At 44.1% G+C, this 22030-nt stretch overlaps 1 protein-coding gene across 2 annotated transcripts in view; it reads left to right on the top strand.

Moving 5' to 3' along the window:
- The first annotated feature begins 358 nt into the window (after window positions 1–358).
- Window positions 359–22030, top strand: part of pnpla4 (patatin-like phospholipase domain containing 4) — a 39941-nt gene continuing 18269 nt past the window's right edge. The window contains exons 1-4 of one of the 2 annotated variants that reach the window (XM_068033133.1): window positions 359–733; window positions 4018–4202; window positions 9731–9825; window positions 19016–19151. In XM_068033133.1, the coding sequence (XP_067889234.1) occupies window positions 4023–4202; window positions 9731–9825; window positions 19016–19151 (411 nt within the window). In that variant the 5' untranslated portion in view covers window positions 359–733; window positions 4018–4022. The remainder of the gene's footprint in view (window positions 734–4017; window positions 4203–9730; window positions 9826–19015; window positions 19152–22030) is intronic. The other variant, XM_068033132.1, reaches the window with a different exon arrangement.

Raw genomic sequence — 22030 nt, forward strand, 5'->3', positions numbered from 1 at the left:
ACGTTTCAGGTCAGTGACCCTTCTTCGGAACTGACAAATATTAGAAAAGTCACAGGTTATAAGCAAGTGAGGTGGGGGTGGGGCAAGAGATAACAAAGAAGATGTAGATTGGACAAGGCCACATAACTGACCAAAAGGTCATGGAGCAAAGGCAAACAATATGTTAATGGTGTGTTGAAAGACAAAGCATTAGTACAGATTAGGTATTAACGGACTGAATATTGAACAGCAGCAAGTGCAAACCTGAAAAAAAACACAGTGGGTAAGCAAACAGTGGAGCCTGCTCCTTGGCTGCAGGTGTTTTGAGATTGAGGGCGGGCGCGTTTTGAATTGGCCCAGGCGACGCTCCGTAGCCTTGTTGTGGCTGGCGTGGTAGCTAAGGGTGGCCTTTAGTAACCGGCTGTAAGGTGAAGCCTGCGGATTGAACGGAGGGAAATAGCTTGAGGATGATTCGCAGCTGGCCGCAGAGCCGCGGTTTAAGGGCAGTTTAGACCTTCTGCGCATTAATAAGCTGCGGGAATTTTGTGTGGTCAGCCTGGGCTGTCCCTTCGCAGCAACAACAAAGTCAACAGAAACAATGAGAATTATCAGAAAGCGCAGGGCCAAAGCTCAATAAACACCCGCAGAGGCGGCAGCTTTAAGCATTAACCCCAGCAGGAGGTTTTATTGTCATTACAAGGGCCAGTCAATTCCCCAGTGACATTGAAACAGCAGGTCTCATGTATCACTCGCGGTAAGTTGCATAATACAGCATTTTAAGAATGACTTGCATTTATATAGTGCCTTTCACAACCTCGGAACATCCCGAAGTGCTTTACAGCCAATGACATACTTATGAAGTACAGTTACTGCTGTAATGTAAGAAACATGACAGCCCATGTGTACACAGTAAGCTCCCACAAACAGCAATGTGATAACGACCAGATAATCTGTTTTAGTGATGTTGATTGAGAGGTAAATGTTGGCCAGGACACCGGTGAGAACTCACTTGCTCTTCGAAATAATGCCATGCGATCTTTTACAACTACCCGAGCAGGGAGATGGGGCCTCAGTTTACTGTCTGATCCGAAAGACTGTATCTCTGACAATGCAGCACTCCCCCAGTATGGCACCGGAGTGTTGGCCTTGATTTTTGTGCTGAAGTCCTGTCGTGGGACTTGAATCCGCAACCTTCTGACTCAGGTGAGAGTCCTACCCATGAGCAATAATTGATCAATAGGAACACCAATAGCCTTCTAGCTATTTATATGCCTGTGAATCACTCTGAAGTCTATGCATCTCTGAAGTGAATATAAGCAGCTTTTTAAGCCTGAGTAACTAAAGTTCTTTAAGTTGGGGCTTATTCTAATGGCCCTCCTTTGAACCTTTTCCAAAGCCTCTATGGCACCAACCAAAACAACATGCATTATTTTAAATGTGGTCTAACCAAGTTCTTATACAAGGATAAAGTAGAATACTTTATTTCATATTGGATATTCCTGTTAATACAACCTAATGGTCGATCGGGCCTTGGCTACAGCCTCTGAATGAAGTGTTAAACCCTGGCCCTTTCTCTCCTCTCAAGTGGATGTAAAGGATCCCATGATACCATTAGAGTAGGGAGTCCTCCCCAGTGGTCTAGGCCAATATTTATCCCTTAACTGAAATCACTAAAACAGATTACCTCATGATTATCACATTGCTGTTTGTGGGAGCTTGCCACATTTCTGACATTACAACAGTCTTCAAAAGTGCTTCATTGGCAATAAAACGCTTTGGTACATCCTGATGTCGTGAAATGCTTCTCAGCATTGGCCAGGAATCTTCAGAGAACTATAATACTAAGATTCTTTATTCTCAACCCATTTCTGTTCAGTTCCCTGTAAAGTGTAAGCATACTTGGTGTTGGTCCTTCCCACTTGCATCACACTGTGCTTAAATACCATTTGCAAAGGTTTGGCACATTTTCCCAGCATATTTAAATCTGCTTGCAGAAATTTCTTCTCTTCCAGCATCCTAATACTTGTAGACTTTCACCAAAGTTTTAGCTGCTTCCTCTGTTACCTGCACTTTCTTCTTTATATTCTGTATCTTGTTCTTATTCAACATGCTACAGAATCCCGGGCTTTATAAATAGAGCTGTAGAGTGAAAAAGAAAGGAAGTTATGCTAAATGTTTACAAATCACTTGTAGAGCTTCAGCTAGAGCTTTGTGACCAACTCTGGGCACCATAGTTTTGGGAAGGATGTCAAGGCCTTGGAGACAGTGCAGAGGAGATTTACCTGAATGGTGCCAGGGATGAGGGGCTTCAGTTATGTGGAGAGATCAGAAAAGCTGGGATAGTTCCCCTTAGAACAGAGAATGTTTGGAGGAAATTTAATAGAAAGATTCAAAATCGTGAAGGGTTTTGATAGTAAATAGGGAAAAACTGTATCCATTTGCAAGAGGGTCTCTAATCACAGATAATTGGTAAAAGAACCGGGGGGAGATGAGACTTTCTAGCGACTTATGATCTGAAGTGCACTCCCTGAAAGGGCAGAGGAAGCAGTCTCAATAGTAACTTTCAAAAGGAAAATAAATATATATACTTGAAAAGGAAAAGATTGCAGGGATATGGGGAAAGAGCAGGGGAGTGGGTCTAATTGGATGATGGGCCGAATAGTCACCACCTCTGCTGTATGATTCTATGACCCCCCAGCCCCTCCTCCCCGCAACCTTTACAGGGTCATAGAGTCGCACAGCACAGAAACAGGCCCTTTGGCCCACCATGTCCATGCCGAGCATAATGACTATCAAAACTAATCCCATCTGCCTGCATTAATTCTATATCCCTCTATGCCTTGCTCATTCAAGTCCAGATGCCTCTTCAATGTTGCTACTATTCCCCTGCCTCCTCCACCTCCTCTGGCAGCTCATTCCAGATACCCACTATTCTTCGTGTGAAGAATTTACCCCTTTGATCCCCTTTAAACCTCCTCCCTCTCACCTTAAATCTATGCCCTCTAGTTTTAGTCACCCCTACCATGGGAAACAGACTCTGACTATCTACCCTATCTATGCCTCTCATAATTTTATATACCTCTATCATGTCCCCTCTCAGCCTCCTTCGCTCCAGGGAAAACAGACCCAGCCTATCCAATTTCTCTTTATAACTCAAGCCCTCCAAACTAGGCAACATCCTTGTGAATCTTTTCTGCATCCTCTCTAGCTTAATCACATCTTTCCTGTAGTGCGGCGACCAGAACTGCACACAGTACTCCAAGTGCGGCCTAACAAACGTCATGTACAACTATAACATGACGTCCCAACTCTTGTACTGAATGCCTCGGCCAATGAAGGCAAGCATGCCATGTGTCTTCTTCACCACCCTGTCTACCTATGTTGCCACTTTCAGGGAACTATGTACTTGCACCCCAAGGTCTCTGCTCAAGAACACTCCTCAGGGCCCTGCCATTCACTGTATATGTCCTGCCCTGGTTTAACTTTCCAAAATGCATCACTTCGCACTTGTCTGCATTAAATTCCATTTGCCACTCCCTTGCCCACTTTCCCAGTTGATCTATATCCTGTTGTAACCTTAGACAACCTTCTTCACTGTCCACTATACCAGCAATTTTGGTGTCATCTGCAAACTTACTGATCATGTCCCCTACATTCTCATCCAAGTCATTAATATATATGACAAACAACAGAGGGCCCAGCACCGATCCCTGCGGCACACATTGCGGCACTGTGGTCATTGAACCTGCATCTGCCAATGCTGCTAGCTAGCGCAGGCCCTTGGAAGTGTACTTGATGTTAAAAATTCACTACCCAGGTCCTCCTGATGTTGGTGCAGCCACTGTTTAGTGTGGGACTGAGAAAAGCAGTGCTAGAAGGCCCTGCAGAGAGATCACCAGTCTATGTTGAGTTACTTAGCAGATCTCACCAGTACTGACAATTGGGACACTCCAGGTGACCATGGCAACTCGGCTGGGGGTGATGTGGGACGCTGCCTTTTATAACTTTAACCTTGTTCTCATCTTTCCATCCTTCCAGTTAATATGTGCCCCCTGAACCTGACTTTTAGTGCCTGTGGATTTTTGGGGATTTACCACTTGGGGGCAGCAGTTGCTCTGCACAGACATGGGAACAAGTTGCTTGGTAAAATACAGAACTATGCTGGAGCCTCTGGCGGAGCTTTGGTTGCTGCTGTTCTGCTTTTACAACCTGAAAAACTAGAGGTGAGTAAGAAAGGAGTTACAGTAAGCACAGCACCTTGAATATCTACTATCGGGATTTTCATTAGATTGCACTTTTGAATGTGAATCAGAAATTCAGCACCATATTGCGGGCTGTGCTCTGTCCATATTTAGTCGTATTTATTCTCACTTCCCTGCTCTTTAACATTTTTCCTCTTCAACTGTTAATCTGATTCCCTCCTCGATGCTGTGATTGGCTTCAATAGCCACTTGTAGCAAAGCATTGCATCTCCTATGTGAAACAATGGCCTGGATTTTGCAGTAGTGATGACAGCAAAACTGTCAGCCTTTGCTGTCATTATTCCTCTAAAACAGACAGCAACGCCTGGAGTCCGGATATGTGTAGTTCAACACTGAAATCCATAAGTTGCTGACAGTGATTCTATGCTTCTCCATGGAGTGCGCTGTTGAAATCCCGGCTGTCTGCAGTTAATTAGAAAGAATGGATATCGAGACTGTGGATAAACTGCAACATAAGACTTATTACCACAAAACCAAGGATAAGACAACATAGTTATTTGAAACTCAAAAAAAATTACTACTGATTTGAGCAGAAATAGTGAAGACTGAACACTTGCTACAACAACAAATATTTATATAGTGCCTTTCATGCTGAAAAATTTTCCAAGGCTCTTAAATCTAATAGAGGTATTCAACATTCACGCCACACAAGTGCCAGGCAATGACCAGCTCCAACAAGAGAGAATCTAACCATCTCCCCATGACATTCAACAGCATTACTATCGCTGAATCCCCCACTATCAACATCCTGGGGATTACCATTGGTTTGTGGCTACAAGAGCAGGTCTGAGCCTGGGAATTTTAGAGTCATAGAGTTGTACAGCATAGAAACAGGCCCTTTGGCCCACCGCGTCCATGCCAACCATAATGCCTATCTATACTAATCCCACCTGCCTGCATTAATTCCATATCCCTCTATGCCTTGCTCATTCAGGTACCTTTCCAGATGCCTCTTAAATGTCGCTACTGTTCCTGCCTCCACCACCTCCTCAGGCAGCTCATTCCAGATACCCACTATTCTTTGTGTGAAGAATTTACCCCTTTGATCCCCTTTAAACCTCCTCCCTCTCACCTTAAATCTATGCCCTCTAGTTTTAGTCACCCCTACCATGGGAAACAGACTCTGGCTATCTACCCTATCTATCTTTTTCTTTTGGGCCTCCTTATCTCGAGAGACAATGGATACGCGCCTGGAGGTGGTCAGTGGTTTGTGAAGCAGCGCCTGGAGTGGCTATAAAGGCCAATTCTGGAGTGACAGGCTCTTCCACAGGTGCTGCAGAGAAATTTGTTTGTTGGGGCTGTTGCACAGTTGGCTCTCCCCTTGCGCCTCTGTCTTTTTTCCTGCCAACTACTAAGTCTCTTCGACTCGCCACAATTTAGCCCTGTCTTTATGGCTGCCCGCCAGCTCTGGCGAATGCTGGCAACTGACTCCCACGACTTGTGATCAATGTCACACGATTTCATGTCGCGTTTGCAGACGTCTTTATAACGGAGACATGGACGGCCGGTGGGTCTGATACCAGTGGCGAGCTCGCTGTACAATGTGTCTTTGGGGATCCTGCCATCTTCCATGCGGCTCACATGGCCAAGCCATCTCAACCCTATCTATGCCTTTCATAATTTTATATACCTCTATCATGTCCCCTCTCAGCCTCCTTCGCTCCAGGGAAAACAGACCCAGCCTATCCAATCTCTCTTTATAACTCAAGCCCTCCAAACCAGGCAACCTGCACCCTCTCTAGCTTAATCATATCTTTTCTGTAGTGCGGCGACCAGAACTGCACACAGTACTCCAAATGCGGCCTAAACAACGTTATGTACAACTGTAACATGACGTCCCAACTCTTGTACTCAGTGCCTCGGCTGATGAAGGCAAGCATGTCATACGCCTTCTTCATCACCTTGTCTACCTGTGTTGCCACTTTCAGGGAACTATGTACTTGCACGCCAAGGTCTCTCTGCTCAAGAACACTCCCCAGGGCCCTGCCATTCACTGTATATGTCCTGCCCTGGTTTAACTTCCCAACATGCATCACTTCACACTTGTCTACATTAAATTCCATTTGCCAGTCCCTTGCCCACTTTCCCAGTTGATTTATATCCTGTTGTAACCTTAGATAACCTTCTTCACTGTCCACAATACCACCAATTTTGGTGTCATCTGCAAACTTACTAATCATGCCCCTTACATTCACATCCAAGTCATTAATATATATGACAAACAACAGAGGGCCCAGCACTGATCCCTACGGTACACCACTGGTCACCGGCCTCCAATCTGAAAATCAACGCTCCACTACCACCCTGTGCCTCCTATCACCAAGCCAGTTTTGTATCCAGTTTGCTAGCTCACCTTGGATCCCATGTGTTCGAACCAAGTAACCCACCTCCGGACTCCCCGAGTCCTGTCCGTCATCTACAAGGCACAAGTTAGGAATGTGATGGATTACTCTCCACTTGCCTGGATAGGTGCAGCTCCAACAACACCCAAGAAGCTCGACACCATCCAGGACAAAGCAGTCTGCTTGATTGGCACCCCAAACACCACCTTCAACATTCACTCCCTTCACCACCGACACACAGTGGCAGCAGTGTGTACTATATACAAAATGCACTGCAGCAACTCACCAAGGCTCCTTAGACAGCACCTTCCAAAACTGCTAACTCTACCACCTAGCAGGACAAGGGCAGCAGTTGCATGGGAACACCAGCACCTGCAAGTTACCCTCCAAGCCACACACCATCCTGCCGTGAAACTAAATCACCGTTCCTTCACTGTCGCTGGGTCAAAATCCTGGAACTCCCTTCCTAACAGCACTGTGGGTGTACCTACATCCCAAGGACTGCAGCGGTTTAAGAAGGCAGCTCACCACCTTGTCTAGGGCAATTAGGGATGGGCAATAAATGCTGTCCTAGCCAGTGACACTCACATCCCAGGAACGAATAAAAAAAAAAGGTCCACTCATCTAGTTTTAAAATGTGGATCAGCTTCTCTGCCCCAAAAAGTTGGACAAATCCAGCTTTAAAGCACTCTCCTGGCTAGCCGCGCATCTTCCACTTATCTGAAACTCTGCTGCCCTTATTCTAACTTGCATCAAGTCCCGTTCACTCATCACCCCCTGTGCTCACTGTCTACATGGGCCACCCAATCCACCAATGCCTCTTACTTAAATGTAACCATTGTGTTCAAATTCCTACATGGCCTTGCCCCTCTCTATCTCTGTGACCCCTTGCAAGCTCTACAACCCTCCAAGAACTCTGCATTCCTTCAACTCTGGCCTCCTGTGCACCCCTAACTTTCTTTGCCCATCATTGGTGGTTGTGCCTTCAGTTGTAGGTTCAGTAGTCCCTGAACCCTGGAATTTCCTCCTTAAGCGTCTCCACCTCTTTCCTCATTTTAAGACATTCCTTTATAATCTTCCTCTTTGACCAAGCTTTTCATTGTCCATCCTAATGTTTCCTTCTTTGGCTCTTTGTTAATTTTTTTGTCTGATTACATCCAGTGAAGTGCCTTGGAATATTTTATTATATTATATAAATGCAAATTGTTGCTGTTGACCAAAGCAAAGTACTTGCTGTGCAAGAGCTCCTGAAATGTGACCCTTTTTCCTGTGCTGAGCTTTTCTCTTGTCTGCAGTTGCTGAGGTTTTGATGGTGTCTGCTGTATTTCCTGTGACTTTACTCTCAGCCCTTGTCTTGTTCACAGCAGGGTCACTCTTGCTCTTGCTTTTGCATCTACACTTTCCGCCACCTCCTGATGAGTTTTGCATTTCAATCAGTGCTTCCCACCATTTTCCAGCTATTTTAGGAAATCTTTTCTTCGGCTATTAAATCTACTAATGCCTGTTTGGATGTTAGTTGACCTTATCTGTACTCTTGACTGTTATTTGGATGCACAACCCCTCTTTATTTTGATCAGTCCTATAGTCCCTATTTTCATTTCTGGCAAAGGAACCCCAACACTCCTCTGTTCCAGTGGTGAATAAACTATATTCTCCAAACAATGTTCACGGCTGCAACAATCTATCTTTCCTTTGTTTTAAAGTTACTGCTGCACCCACTGTACATTTCAGAATTCCTACATTTACAGCTGTGTTTTTATTAATGTGGTGCGCAGGATCTCTTGCCGAAAGTAAAACCTAATGCCGCCCCCCCAGTGTATGTTTAATGGCTCGAGGTGTTAAGATGGTTACTGTACTGCTGTATTTTCTTGTCTCCTCTCCTGGAGATGGTGATTAATGCTAGGGTGCAACACCAAAGATGCCTAGCTCCCATCCTTCCACATGCCATGAACCATGGTGATTGTTGGCTAGCTATTATCATGTTGTGGGCAACAAGTTCGACTGCATTCTGTCCTCACCTAATGTGCACTAACGTACTTTTAAAATACATAAGGGTTTATTTATTTTTATTTTATTTAGAGATACAGCACTGAAACAGGCCTTTCGGCCCACCGAGTCTGTGCTGACCAACAACCACCCATTTCTACTAACCCTACAGTAATCCCATATTCCCTATCACCTCCCTACACTAGAAGCAATTTACAATGGCCAATTTACCTATCAACCTGCAAGTCTTTGGCTGTGGGAGGAAACCGGAGCACCCAGTGAAAACCCACGCGGTCACAGGGAGAACTTGCAAACTCCGCACAGGCAGTACCCAGAATCGAACCCGGGTCCCTGGAGTTGTGAGGCTGCGGTGCTAACCATTGCGCCACTGTGCCGACCACAGCTGCGGTTCCTTGACTTTATAAACGGAGACATCGAGTACAAAAGAAAGGACGCTATGCTGAACCTTAATAAAACACTGGTTAGGCCCTAGCTGGAGTATTGCATCCAGTTCTGGGAACCACACTTTAGGCCTTAGAGATGGTGCAGAGGAGATTTACTAGATTGTTACCACTGTACAGGATTTGAGTTACATTGAGAAACTAGAGAAGCTGGAGTTGTTCTTCTTAGAGCAAAGAAGGTTAAGGGGACATTTGATAGAGACGTTCAAAATTACAAAGGATTTTGACAGAGTAAATAAAGAGAAACTCTTTCCAGTGGCAGAAGAGTTGATAACCAAAGACAGACATTTAAGATAATTGGCAAAAGAAACAGGTGAGATGAAGAGAATTCTTTTATACAGTGAATTGTTATGTTCTGGAATGTGTTGCCTGAAAGGCTGGTGGAAGCAGATTCAAAAGGGAAAATAATAGAAGAGGAGAAATTAGCAGGGCTATGGGGAAAGGGCAGGGGGGAGGATTAATTGGCCATGTTTTTCAAAGAGCTGACACAAGCACAATGGGCTGATTGGCCTTTTGTGCTGTATAATTCTATGAATGTGACTGGTGATCAGAAACTGAAACACTGACTGATTTTCAAACCTAGCACCTTGCCGGTCTGTATGGTTCAGTCAACCCCCTCCAAATGATTGGAGAGAAGCTGTTCTAATTTTTAATTTTTCTTTTTCTTGCCCTCCCCCCACCACCACCCCCGCTACCTCAGCAATGCAAAGAATTTACTTACAGGTTTGCAGCTGAAGTCCGGAAACAGAGGCTTGGAGCAATAACACCCGGTTATGACTTTATGAAGCAATTGAGGTAAGAGAACATAGGAACAGAGAAGGCCATTCAGCCCCTCGAGCCTGTGCCGCCAATCAGTTATATCATGGCTGATCTGTATCTTAACTCCAATTACCATCCTTGATCCTGTAACCCTTAGTACCATTACCTCACAGAAATCTATCAATCTCAGTTTTGAAACTTTCCCCCATCCTCAACAGCATTTTTGGGGCACAGAGTTCCAGATTTCCACTGTGTGAAGGAGTGCTTCTTGACAACACCCCCGAATTACGTAGCTCTATTTTTAATGTTAAGCCTAGTTGTTCTGGGGCACCTTATTGTCACAAAACTTCTTCCAATTAGAGTTTGAGTTGTGTGGAAAATTTTCTTCCCTGCTTTTGAAGGTAATGTAACTTAAAGAAAACTTAGAAATTCATTGACTCCACACCTACTTCACAGGTATAAAATACACACCTAAGCAGCCAATATGGTGCGGGGTGGATGCGTGAAATTTCATGCCAGAAGTGTGTTTGCCTGCCATATTGGTGAAGACTCCGCTATGGGCATTCAGGGCTCTCTACAAGAAAGACGCGTTAAGCCCTTTTCATATGCAATTAAAGGGCCCAACACCTGTTTCGGAACTGCTTCCTGAAATTGGGCTGCCCTGAACGTAGCCTGCTGCATTCAGGATAATATTACATGCTGCCTAACCTCAAAGAGCCACTGGAGGCCACCTCCAAAATGCTAAGTGGTTACCTGAATGTTGATCTGGGAGCTGCTCCCAACTCCACAGCTGGCCTCAAGACCATTGCCAGCCTCCGCCCTGTCCCCTCCAATCACCGGGGTGGCAATTGGTCCAACTTTGTACTCATAGAGCTGGCTAGCTGCCTCTGGGCAGACGATTGTCTTGCACTGCCGGAGCAGCCTTCCTGCGGAGACGATAATAAAGCAAGGCTCTGACTGACTGGTTGGTTCAGATGGATATAAAAGTTTCCGTGTCGCTAATCAGTGAAGAACACTGAGCTTTCCTGGTTTAAGATGTTGACCAGGCCAACACTGTCCATGACAGTATTGGTAGGAGTGACCATCGCACAGTCGTTGTGGAGAAGTCCCGCCTTCACATTGAGGATACCCTCCTTCGTGTTGTGCTATATTTCAAACAGATCTAGCAATGCAAAACTGGACATCCATGAGGCGCTGTGGGCCATCAGCAGCAGCAGTATTGTACTCCACCACAATCTGTAACCTCATGGCCCAACATGTCCCCCACTCTACCATTACCATCAAGCCAGGAGACCAACCCTGGTTCAATGAAGAGTGCAGGAGGGGATGCCAGGAGCAACACCAGGCATACCTCAAAATGAGGTGTCAATCTGGTGAAGCTACAACACAGGACTATCTGCATGCAAAACTGTGTAAGCAGCATGCAATAGAGCTAAGCGATCCCATAACCAACAGATCAGATCTAAGCTCTGCAGTCCTGCCACATTCAGCTGTGAATAGTGGTACACAATTAACTAACTGGAGGAGGTGGCTCCACAAATATCCCCATCCTCAATGATGGGGGAGCCCAGTGCATCAGTGCGAAAGATAAGGCTGAAGCATTTGCAACAATCTTCAGCCAGAAGTGCCGAGTTGATGATCCATCTCGGCCTCCTCCTGAGGTCCCCAGCATCACAGATGCCAGACTTCAGCCAATTTGATTCACTCCGCGTGATATCAAGAAACTGAAGACACTGGATACTGCAAAGGCTATGGGCCCTGACAATATCCCGGCAATAGTACTGAAGACCTGTGCTCCAGAACTTACCGTGCCCTTAGCCAAGCTGTTCCAGTACAGCTACAACACTTGCATCTACCCTGCAATGTGGAAAATTGCCCAGGTATACCCTGTACACAAAAAGCAGGACAAGTCCAACCCGGCCAATTACCGCCCCATCAGCCCACTCTCAATCATCAGTAAAGTGATGGAAGGTGTCATCAACAGTGCCATCAGGCGGCACTTGCTTAACAATAACTTGCTCAGTGACGCTCAGTTTGTGTTCCGCCAAGGCCACTCAGCTCCTGACCTCATTACCACCTTGGTTCAAACATGGACAAAAAAGCTGAACTCAAGAGGTGAGGTGAGAGTGACTGCCCTTGATATAGAGGCAGCATTTGACCGAGTATGGCATCAAGGAGCCCTAGCAAAACTGAGGTCAATGGGAATCGGGGAAAACCCTCCGCTGGCTGGAGTCCTACCTAGTGCAAAGGAAGATGGTTGTGGTTGTTGGAGGTCAATCATCTGAGCTCCAGGACATCACTGCAGGAGTTCCTCAGGGTAGTGTCCTAGGCCCAACCATCTTCAGCTACTTCATCAATGACCTTCCTTCAGTCATAAGGTCAGAAGTGGGGATGTTCGCTGATGATTGCACAATGTTCCGCACCATTGGGCGGCACAGTCGTGTAGTGGTTAGCACCGCAGCCTCACAGCTCCAGCAACCCGGGTTCGGTTCTGGGTACTGCCTGTGCGGAGTTTGCAAGTTCTCCCTGTGACTGCGTGTGTTTCTGCCGGGTGCTCCGGTTTCCTCCCACAGCCGAAGACTTGCAGGTTGATAGGTAAATTGGCCATTGTAAATTGCCCCTAGTGTAAGTAGGTGGTAGCAGAATGGTGGGGATGTGGTCGGGAATATGGGGTTAATGTAGGATTAGTATAAATGAGTGGTTGTTGGTCGGCACAGACTCAGTGGGCTGAAGGGCCTGTTTCAGTGCTGTATCTCTCTCTCTCTCTCATCCGTGACTCCTCAGATACTGAAGCAGTCCGTGTAGAAATGCAGCAAGACTTGGACAATGTCCAGGCTTGGGCTGATAAGTGGCAAGTAACATTTGCGCCACACAAGTGCCAGGCAATGACCATCTCCAACAAGAGAGAATCTAACCATCTCCCCTTGACATTCAATGGCATTACCATCGCTGAATCCCCCACTATCAACATCCTAGGGGCTACCATTGACCGGAAACTGAACTGGAGTAGCCATATAAATACAGTGGCTACGAGAGCAGGTCAGAGGCTAGGAATCCTGCGGCGACTAACTCACCTCCTGACTCCCCAAAGCCTGTCCACCATCTACAAGGCACAAGTCAGGAGTGTGATGGAATACTCTCCACTTGCCTGGATGGGTGCAGCTCCAACAATACTCGAGAAGCTCGACACCATCCAGGACAAAGCAGCCCGCTTGATTGGCACCCCATCTTCAAACATTCACTCCCTCCAACACTGACGCACAGTGGCAGCAGTGTGTACCATCTACAAGATGCACTGATGCAAAGCAACAATGCTCCTTAGACAGCACCTTCAAAACCCGCGACCTCTCCCAACTAGAAGGACAAGGACAGCAAATGCATTGGAACACCACCACCTGCAAGTTCCCCATTCAAGTCACACACCATCCTGACTTGGAACTATATCGCCGTTCCTTCACTGTCGCTGGGTCAAAATCCTGGAGCTCCCTTCCTAACAGCACTGTCGATGTACCTACTGCACATGGACTACAGTGGTTCAAGAAGGCAGCTCATCACCACCTTCTCAAGGGCAATTAGGGACGGGCAATAAATGCTGGCCTAGCCAGCGACACCCACAGCCCATGAATGAATAAAACAAAAAACTTTTTAAAAAAACGCCTCCAGATTAACTCATTCGTCTCACTTGCCACTTGTGGGGTTTTTGCTATTTATGTGAAGCGTTTTAAGATGTCCTGAGAAGGTAATTAGATGTATTTTTGGACACTTAGGGAATCAAGGGATATGAGGAATAGGTGGGAAAAGAACAAAAAAACAACACAGGAGCAGGCCATTCGGCCCTCCAAGCCTGCGCCGATCTTGATGCCTGCCTAAACTAAAACCGGGGACCGTATCCCTCTATTCCCATCCTATTCATGTATTTGTCAAGATGCCTCTTGAACGTCATTATCGTACCTGCTTCCAACATCTCCCCCGGCAGCAAGTTCCAGGCACTCACCACCCGCTGTGTAAAGAACTTGCCTCGCACATCCCCTCTAAACTTTGTCCCTTTCACCTTAAACCTATGTCCCCTAGTAACTGACTCTTCCACCCTGGGAAAAAGCTTCTGACTATCCACTCTGTCCATGCCACTCATAACTTTGTAAACCTCTATCATGTCACCTCCGTCGTTCCAGTGAAAACAATCCGAGTTTATCCAACCTCTCCTCATAGCTAATGCCCTCCAGACCAGGAAACATCCTGGTAAAGCTCTTCTGTACCCTCTCCAAAGCCTCCATGTCCTTCTGGTAGTGTGGCGACCAGAATTGCACACAATATTCTAAGTGTGGCCTAACTAAAGTTCTGTACAGCTGCAGCATGACTTGCTAATTTTTATACTCTGTGCCCCGACCGATGAAGGCAAGCATTCCGTATGCCTTCTTGACTACCTTATCCACCTGCGTTGCCACTTTCAGTGACCTGTGGACCTGTATGCCCAGATCTCTCTGCCTGTCAATACTCCTAAGGGTTCTGCCATTTACTGTATACTTCCCACCTGCATTAGACCTTCCAAAATGCATTACCTCACATTTGTCCGGATTAAACTCCATCTGCCATTTCTCCGCCCAAAATGGAGTTGAGGTAGAAGATCAACTGTGATCTTATTGAATAGCAGAGCAGGCTTGTGGGATCGTTTGGCCTCCTCCTTCTATTTCTTTTGTTGATATAAATTCTTCTTTATTTCCTCTAGTCGTTGTGTGTTAGCAGAATTGTGACTATAGCGGAAAGATTTCCTTGTGGTAGACATTTCTGGCAGACTCGTAAAAATATTCAAAGCAACACACTTAAAATTTCAAATGACCCAAGGAAATCTTCCTCTGAGGTTGAGTACAGGTGGTTACTGGCTTGTCACTTGTGAGGTGGTTTTAGGTGAAGGATTAAACATCTCCTCCAAGAAACACTTAAACTGGTCGACTTCCAATGTGACCTCAACATGAAGAAAATCCACTGATGATCATTGTATTTTATCCAACATTTTTCTTTATTTTCCAGTTTTTAAAAAGAAATCACACAGACTATTAAACCCATTTGTGCCTCTTTGTAATTGTAGTTGGCATTTCTGCATGCCCTCTAATCTATTGTTTTCCTTGTTAATTTGTAGACTTTAACTGAACAAAGGATTTTAACTAAAAAAAAAAGGACAGCCCGTTCAATTATTTTTTCTTCCCTACATCATACCCTTACACCCTTGCTCAGTATGTTTAGTGTCAACACTGCCAGTGTTAAAGATAATAAAGAGGAGATATTAGAAAGTCTGGCTGTACTTTAAAGTTCATAAGTCACCATGACCGGATGGGATGCTTCTGAGGATGCTGAGACAAGTAAGCATGGAAACTGCAAAGGAAATTGGCATAATCTTCCAATCTTCCTTAGATACAGGGTGGTGCGAGAAGACTGGAGAATTACAAATGTGCATCCTTGTTCAAAAAAGGGTGTACGGCTAAACCCAGAAACTACAGGCCAGTTAGTTTAACCTCGGTGGTGGGGAAAGCTTTTAGAAATGATAATTCTAGACAAAATTAACAGTCACTTAGTCAAGTGCAGACTAATTAGGAAAAGCCAGCACAGATTTATTAAAGGCAAATTGAGTTTAACTAACTTGATGGAGTTTTGATGAAGTGATAGAGATAATTGATGAGGATAATGCAGTTGATGTGGTGTACACGGACATCCAAAAGGCGTTTGATAAAATGACACATAATGGAATTGCTAGCAAAGTTGAAGCCCATACAATAAAAGGAGCAGTTGCAGCATAGATACGACGTTAGCTGAGTGACAGGAAACATAGTGGTGAACGGTTGTTTTTCAGACTGGAGGAAGGTATGCAGTGCAGTTCTCCAGGGGTTGGTACTAGGACCACAGCTTTTCTTGATATTTATTAATGACCTAGACTTGGGTGTCAGGGCACAATTTTCAAAATTTGCAGATGACATGAAACTTGGAAGTATTGTGAACTGTGAGAAGGATGGTGATAAACTACAAGAGGCTGGTGCAATGGTGGACACATGGCAAATAAAATTCAATGCAGAGAAGTATGAAGTGGTACAGGGTTTACAAGGCTCTACGGGTAGATGCAGGAAGGATGTTTCCCCTGGCTGGGGCCTGGAGGGGTTCTAAGAGCCAGAGGACACAGTCTCAGAATAAGAGGTAGGTCATTTCGGACTGATTTAGGAATTTCTTTACTCAGAGGGTGGTGAATCTTTGGAATTCTCTAACCCAGAGGGCTGTGGAACCTCAGTCATTGAGTATGTTCAAGACAGAGATCAGTAAGTTTCTTGGTATTAAAGGCATCAAGGAATATGGGGATAGTGCGGGAAAATGGCATTGAGGTAGGAGATCAGCCATGATCTGGTTGAATGGCAGAGCAGGCATGAGGGGCTACTCCTGCTCCTATTTCCTATGTTCCTATGGCACATTTTGGTAGAAAGAACAAAGAGAGGCATGTTAAATAAAGGCAATGTAAAATAAAGGGCACAATTCTAAAGAGTACAGTAGCAGAGAGACCTAGGGATAAATGTGCACAAATCTGGATATTGCCAGGACTGGAGATTTTAGCTATGAGGAAAAATTGAATCGGCTGAGGTTGTTTTACTTGGAACAGAAGAGGCTGAGGGGTGACTTAATTAAGGTGTATGAAATTATGAAGGGCCAAGATAGAGTAAATAGGGACAACCTATATATCTTAGCAGAGGGGTCAAAAACCAGGGGGCATGGATTTAAAGTAATTGGTAGAAGGATTAGAGAGAAGATGAGGAAACATTTTTTCACCCAGAGGGTGGTAGGGACCGGAAACTGTCGGTCTGACATGGTGGTAGATGCAGAAATTGTCAACACGTTTAAAAAGTACTTGGATGTCTACTTGAAGAGCCATGACCTGTTGGGCTACGGACCGAGTGCAGCAACTTGGGATTAGGCTGGGTAGTTCTTTGTCGACCAGCATGGACACGATGGGCCAATTGGCAACTTCCTGTGTCACAAATTTTCTATGATTTCTATGAAATCGTTGAAGGTGGCGGGGCAGATTTAGAAAGTTGTTAATACTGCATATGGGATCCTGGGCTTTATAAATAGAGGTAAAGAATACAAAAGCAAGGAAGTTATGTTGAACCTTTACAAAACTCTGGTTTGGCCTCAACTGGAGTATTGTGTCTAATTCAGGGCACCGCATTTTAGGAAGGATGAGAGGGTGCAGAAAAGATTTACGAGAATGGTTCCAGGGATGAGGGACTTCAAGTACCTGGATAGATTGGAGAAGCTGAAACTGTTCTCCTTAGAGAAGGTTGAGAGGAGATTTGATAGAAGTGTTCAAAATCATGAGGTTTCTAGACAGAGTAGATAGAGAGAAACTGCTCCTGTTGGTGGAACGGTTAGCGACTTAAGGTGATTGGCAGAAGTACCAGAGGCGACATAAGGAAAATGTTTTTTTACACAGCGAGTGGTTAGGATCTGGAATGCAATGCCTGAGAGTGCGGTGGAGATAGATAATCAGGGCTTTCAAAAAAGAATTGAATAAGCACCTGAAGAGAAAAAATTTGCAGGGCTTTGAGGAAAGGGCGATTAGTTGAGTTGCTCTTGCAGAGAACCAGCACAGACGCGACAAGCTGAATGGCATTCTTCTCTGCTGTAACCATTTCATGATTTTATGTTATTCCGAACATACGAATTAGGAGCAGGAATAGGCCACTCGGCCCCTCGAGCCTGCTCCGTCATTCAATAAGATCATGGCTGATCTTAATTTAACCTCAACGCCACATTCCCGCCTATCCCCGATCACCTTTTGCTTATCAAGAATCTATCTACCTCTGCCTTAAAAATATTCAAAGACTCTGCTTCCACTGCCTTTTGAGCAAGCGAGTTACAAAGACTCACGACCCTGTGAGAGAAAGCATTTCTCTCATTTCTGTCTTAAATGGGTGAACCCTTATTTTTAAACAGTTACCCCTATTTCTAGATTCTCCCACAAGAGGAAATATCCTTTCCACATCCACCCTGTTAAGATCCTGAGAATCTTACATTTTTCAATGAAGTCGTCTCTTACTCTTCTAAACTTCAGAGGATACAAGCCTAGCCTGTCCAACCTTTTCTCATAAGACAACCTGCTCATTCCAGGTATTAGTCGAATAAACCTTCTCTGAACTGCTAATGCATTTATATTCTTAAATAAGGAGACCAATACTGTACACAGTACGCCAGATGTGGTCTCATCTGCACAACTGAAGCATAACCTCTCTACTTTTGTATTCAATTCCCCTCGCAATAAACGACAACATTCTATTAGCTTTCCTAATTACTGCATACTAACCTTTTGCGATTCATGCACTAGGACACCCAGATTCCTTTGCATCTCAGCTCTGCAATCCCTCACCATTTAGATAATATGCTTTTTTATTCTTACAGCCATAATGGACAATTTCACATTGTTCCACATTATACTCCATTTGCCAGATCTTTGCCCACTCACTTAACCAATCTATATATCTTTGTAGCTTCCTTATGTCCACTTCACAACTTATTTCCTTACCTATCTTCCATATCCTCTATTGTGCCATACACAAAACACCTCTTGACGTCAGGCCAGCGCCAGCCAGCGCCTGGTGATCCTCTTTGGACAAGTGTACAAGTGGCCGGAACAGCCTGTCCTTCCAAACTTTCTTTTTTTCTTCACTGTTTCTCCCAGTTTTGTACCCACACTCCCCCTCCCCGTCCACCCCATTCCCCCTCATAATTATTGAATACTGGTGGTACAGGCTTCAGGGGATGAATGACCCTGTTCTCTCTTCTGATGCCACCTTCAGGGTTCTGAGATCCTTGCAACAATTGCAGTTACAAATGGTTAACTCAAAATGTGAACATGATTAAGGCAGAGTTCAGGTTAGGTTGCACAAAGCTCGTGTGTGAATTACATAAGATCATAAGAAATAGGAACAGGAGTAGGCTATTCGGCCCCTTGTGCCTGCTCTGCCATTCAATAAGATCATGGCTAATCTGATGTGGCCTTAACTCCACTTTCCTGCTTGCCACCACATAACCCATGACTCTCATGTAGATCAAAAATCTATCTAACTCAGCCTTGAATATCTATATATTACATTGATTTTTGTTTTCTTTTATAAAAAGGTCGTGTTCTGAACAGGCCGGAAACGTTTAACAGTTGAAGACAAGTAATGTGATTTGTGTTTTTCCTCCTAAGGGAGGGGATGGAGACCATTCTTTCTGCCGACGCCCATATGAAAGCTCATGAGCGACTCCACGTGTCAATCACAAGCGTTAAGACACTGAAAAATTGTTTGATCTCCTCATTTCCGACCAGGGAGGACCTGATAACGGTAACTAACCTCAGATTGCATCTGGATGGATATTTGGGCTTGCTGCCTGCATGTTAGAAAAAAAGAAAATAAAAACTTGCATTTCATACTGCACCTTTCATGACCTCAGGATGTCTCAAAGCTTTTTACAGCCAACGACGTTCTTTTTTTGTGAGAAGTGCAGTCGCAGTTGTAATGTAGGAAAAATGGCAGCCAGTCTGGGCACAGCAAGATCCCACAGGCAGCAATGTAATAATGACCAGACGATCTGTTTTAAGAGTATTAGGAATTCATAATTCATCGTTATTCTTCATAAATCTATGCAAAGGGCCTAGTTCCATAATTCAGGACACCGCCAAGGTTGATAGGAATAGGAGAGATGACTTCAGTCAAGTAGCAATGGGCTGTAACTTGGCTTGAATTTTGAAAGATTGTAGATTGTAATCGGCGAGAAGGTGGACTGCAGCAGAATACCAGTTCTGAGGTCCTACTGTCTAAATCTTACCCTCTAGAATATTGGGTCAGTTTGCATAAGACATAAGGACCAGGAAGGACACAGATGGTGTGTGCCGGGATTGAAATCAGCTCCAAAAGCTCTGTTCAATCACTAAGTCCATTCCACAACCTCAACCCTCTGTGTAAAAATTAAAAAATGCTTCCCACTCTCTATCCTTAATCTCTTACTTTTACTCCCATCTATGACACTTTGTTCTAGGCCTCTCAATCACTGCAAACAGACTGATTCTGTCTAATTTGCCCCGATGCTTCATAATTTTAACATATCCATCATGTCGCCCAATAGTCTATTTCTATGAATACAGCTACAATTTTCTAGTCTTTCCTTGTATTTGTAGTTCCTTATACCAGGCACAACCCTACTGAATCTGCACTGCATTCTTTGTTTTGTGTTGCGACTGAGACCGGAGGAGTGCATTGTATTTCTCTAGTTCCACTTCTCCATGGGTCACAACATATATTTAAATGTTATACCCAGTTACCGATAAATATGTACTTTATCTATTTTGGTTTCAGATTAAAGTCCACCAATCAGGTTTCTTTAATAAATAACAAAATTATTAATTTATTATAAAACAAGACGCATTTAATAAAAATGCCAAGCTTATTACCACACAGGTCGAAATATGAAAGTTCCCTTCTAAATTAACCCAGCACACACACACACACACACACACACACACACATACTGGTTAAAGAAATAATAAAGATGTTTTCTCTGCAAAGAGCTCTTTACAAAAAAAGACAGAAAATAATTTGTCCAAATATTTGTTAATTTTTGAAGGAAAAGGATAAGATATGGTATGTTCCCAAGTGGTCCCTTATTCTGGCGTCCAAATATGCGTAGACGCTGTCACTGGGATCTTTTTGGAGCAGTTCTTTTCAGGCGACATCGAGAATTAGTCTGGCAGGCTTTCCAGGAGAATCACTGCATCAGGGGTTTCAGCTATCATACTGGATTTTCTAGAGTTTCTCAAAGAGGTGGAAAAAGGATGAGCTGGTGACTTCTCTCATAGCAGGGTACCCCAACTGACTCAAAACAATATCGAAAAGGAAACCAACTCTTCATTACCGTAAATCTTGACATGTCACCTCTCTGTAAACAACTCCCCTTGTCACGAAGGCTGCTGCTGTTTACTTAGCTTAAGACATGTGATTTCCAGTATGGGTTTGTTTTTTAAACAAAATCTCAAGTCCTTCCAGTGACCCTTTAAAAAAAAGTCTAGCATCGATGGAATCTCTTCAGTCTTTCAAATGAATCAATTTCCACAATTTTTAGACACGAGTCCTCAACAAATATTGAGGAATAGAAGCACTTTCATAACATTTGTCATAACATCCTTCCTAGTGTAGAGCCAAAAGCTATGCACTGTGTTCTTACTAAGGTTTCATATAGATTCACTATTATATATATTTTACATAGATGACATGACATAGATTGGGACCTGAATATTAAAGGGTACTTGGCATTTAGGAAGGACAGGAAGCTAGGAAAAGGTGGAGGGGTAGCTCTGTTAATTAATGATGCTATTAGTGCAATAGAGAGGGACGACCAAAGTTCAGGAAACCAGGATGTAGAAGCAGTTTGGGTAGAGATGAGAAATCATAAAGGCAAGAAGACACTTGTGGGAGTGGTGTACAGGCCACCTGACATCAACCACACTGTAGGAGGGGGTATAAAGGAAGAAATAATGGTAGCTTGTTAGAAAGGTACTGCAATAATTATGGGGGATTTTAGCCTACATATAGATTGGAAAAATCAGATGGGCAGAGGTAGCCTAGACGAGGAGTACATAGAATGTTTTCGGGATAATTTCTTGGAACAGTACATTCTGGAGTCAACCAGAGAGCAGGCTATACTAGACTTGGTATTGCGCAATGAGATAGGATTAATTAATGACCTCATCGTTAAGGCGCCCCTAGGTAGCAGCAATCATAATGTGATTGAATTTTACATTCAGTTTGAGGGAGAGAAGAGTGGGTCCAAGACTAGTATTTTAAACTTAAATAAGGGTAATTATGAGGGCATGAAAGCAGAGCTAGCTAAAGTGAACTGACAAATTAGGTTAAGGGATAGGTCAATAGAGATGCAGTGGCAGACATTTAAGGGAATATTTCAGAATACACAGAATAGATACATTTCAACAAGAAAGAAAAATTCCAAGGGTGGGACCCGCCATTCGTGGTTAACTAAATCAGTTAAAAGATAGTATCAAACTTAAAGAAAAAGCATATCATTGCGCAAAGATGGGAGGCAGGTCAGAAGATCAGACAGAATATAAAAAACAGCAAAGAATGACTAAAAGATTAATAAGGAAGGTTAAATTAGAGTACGAGAGAAAGCTAGCTAGAAACATAAAGACAGATAGTAAGAGTTTCTATAG

This window comes from Heterodontus francisci, chromosome 6, assembly GCF_036365525.1.
Source record: "Heterodontus francisci isolate sHetFra1 chromosome 6, sHetFra1.hap1, whole genome shotgun sequence".
In the NCBI taxonomy this organism is placed as follows: domain Eukaryota; kingdom Metazoa; phylum Chordata; class Chondrichthyes; order Heterodontiformes; family Heterodontidae; genus Heterodontus; species Heterodontus francisci.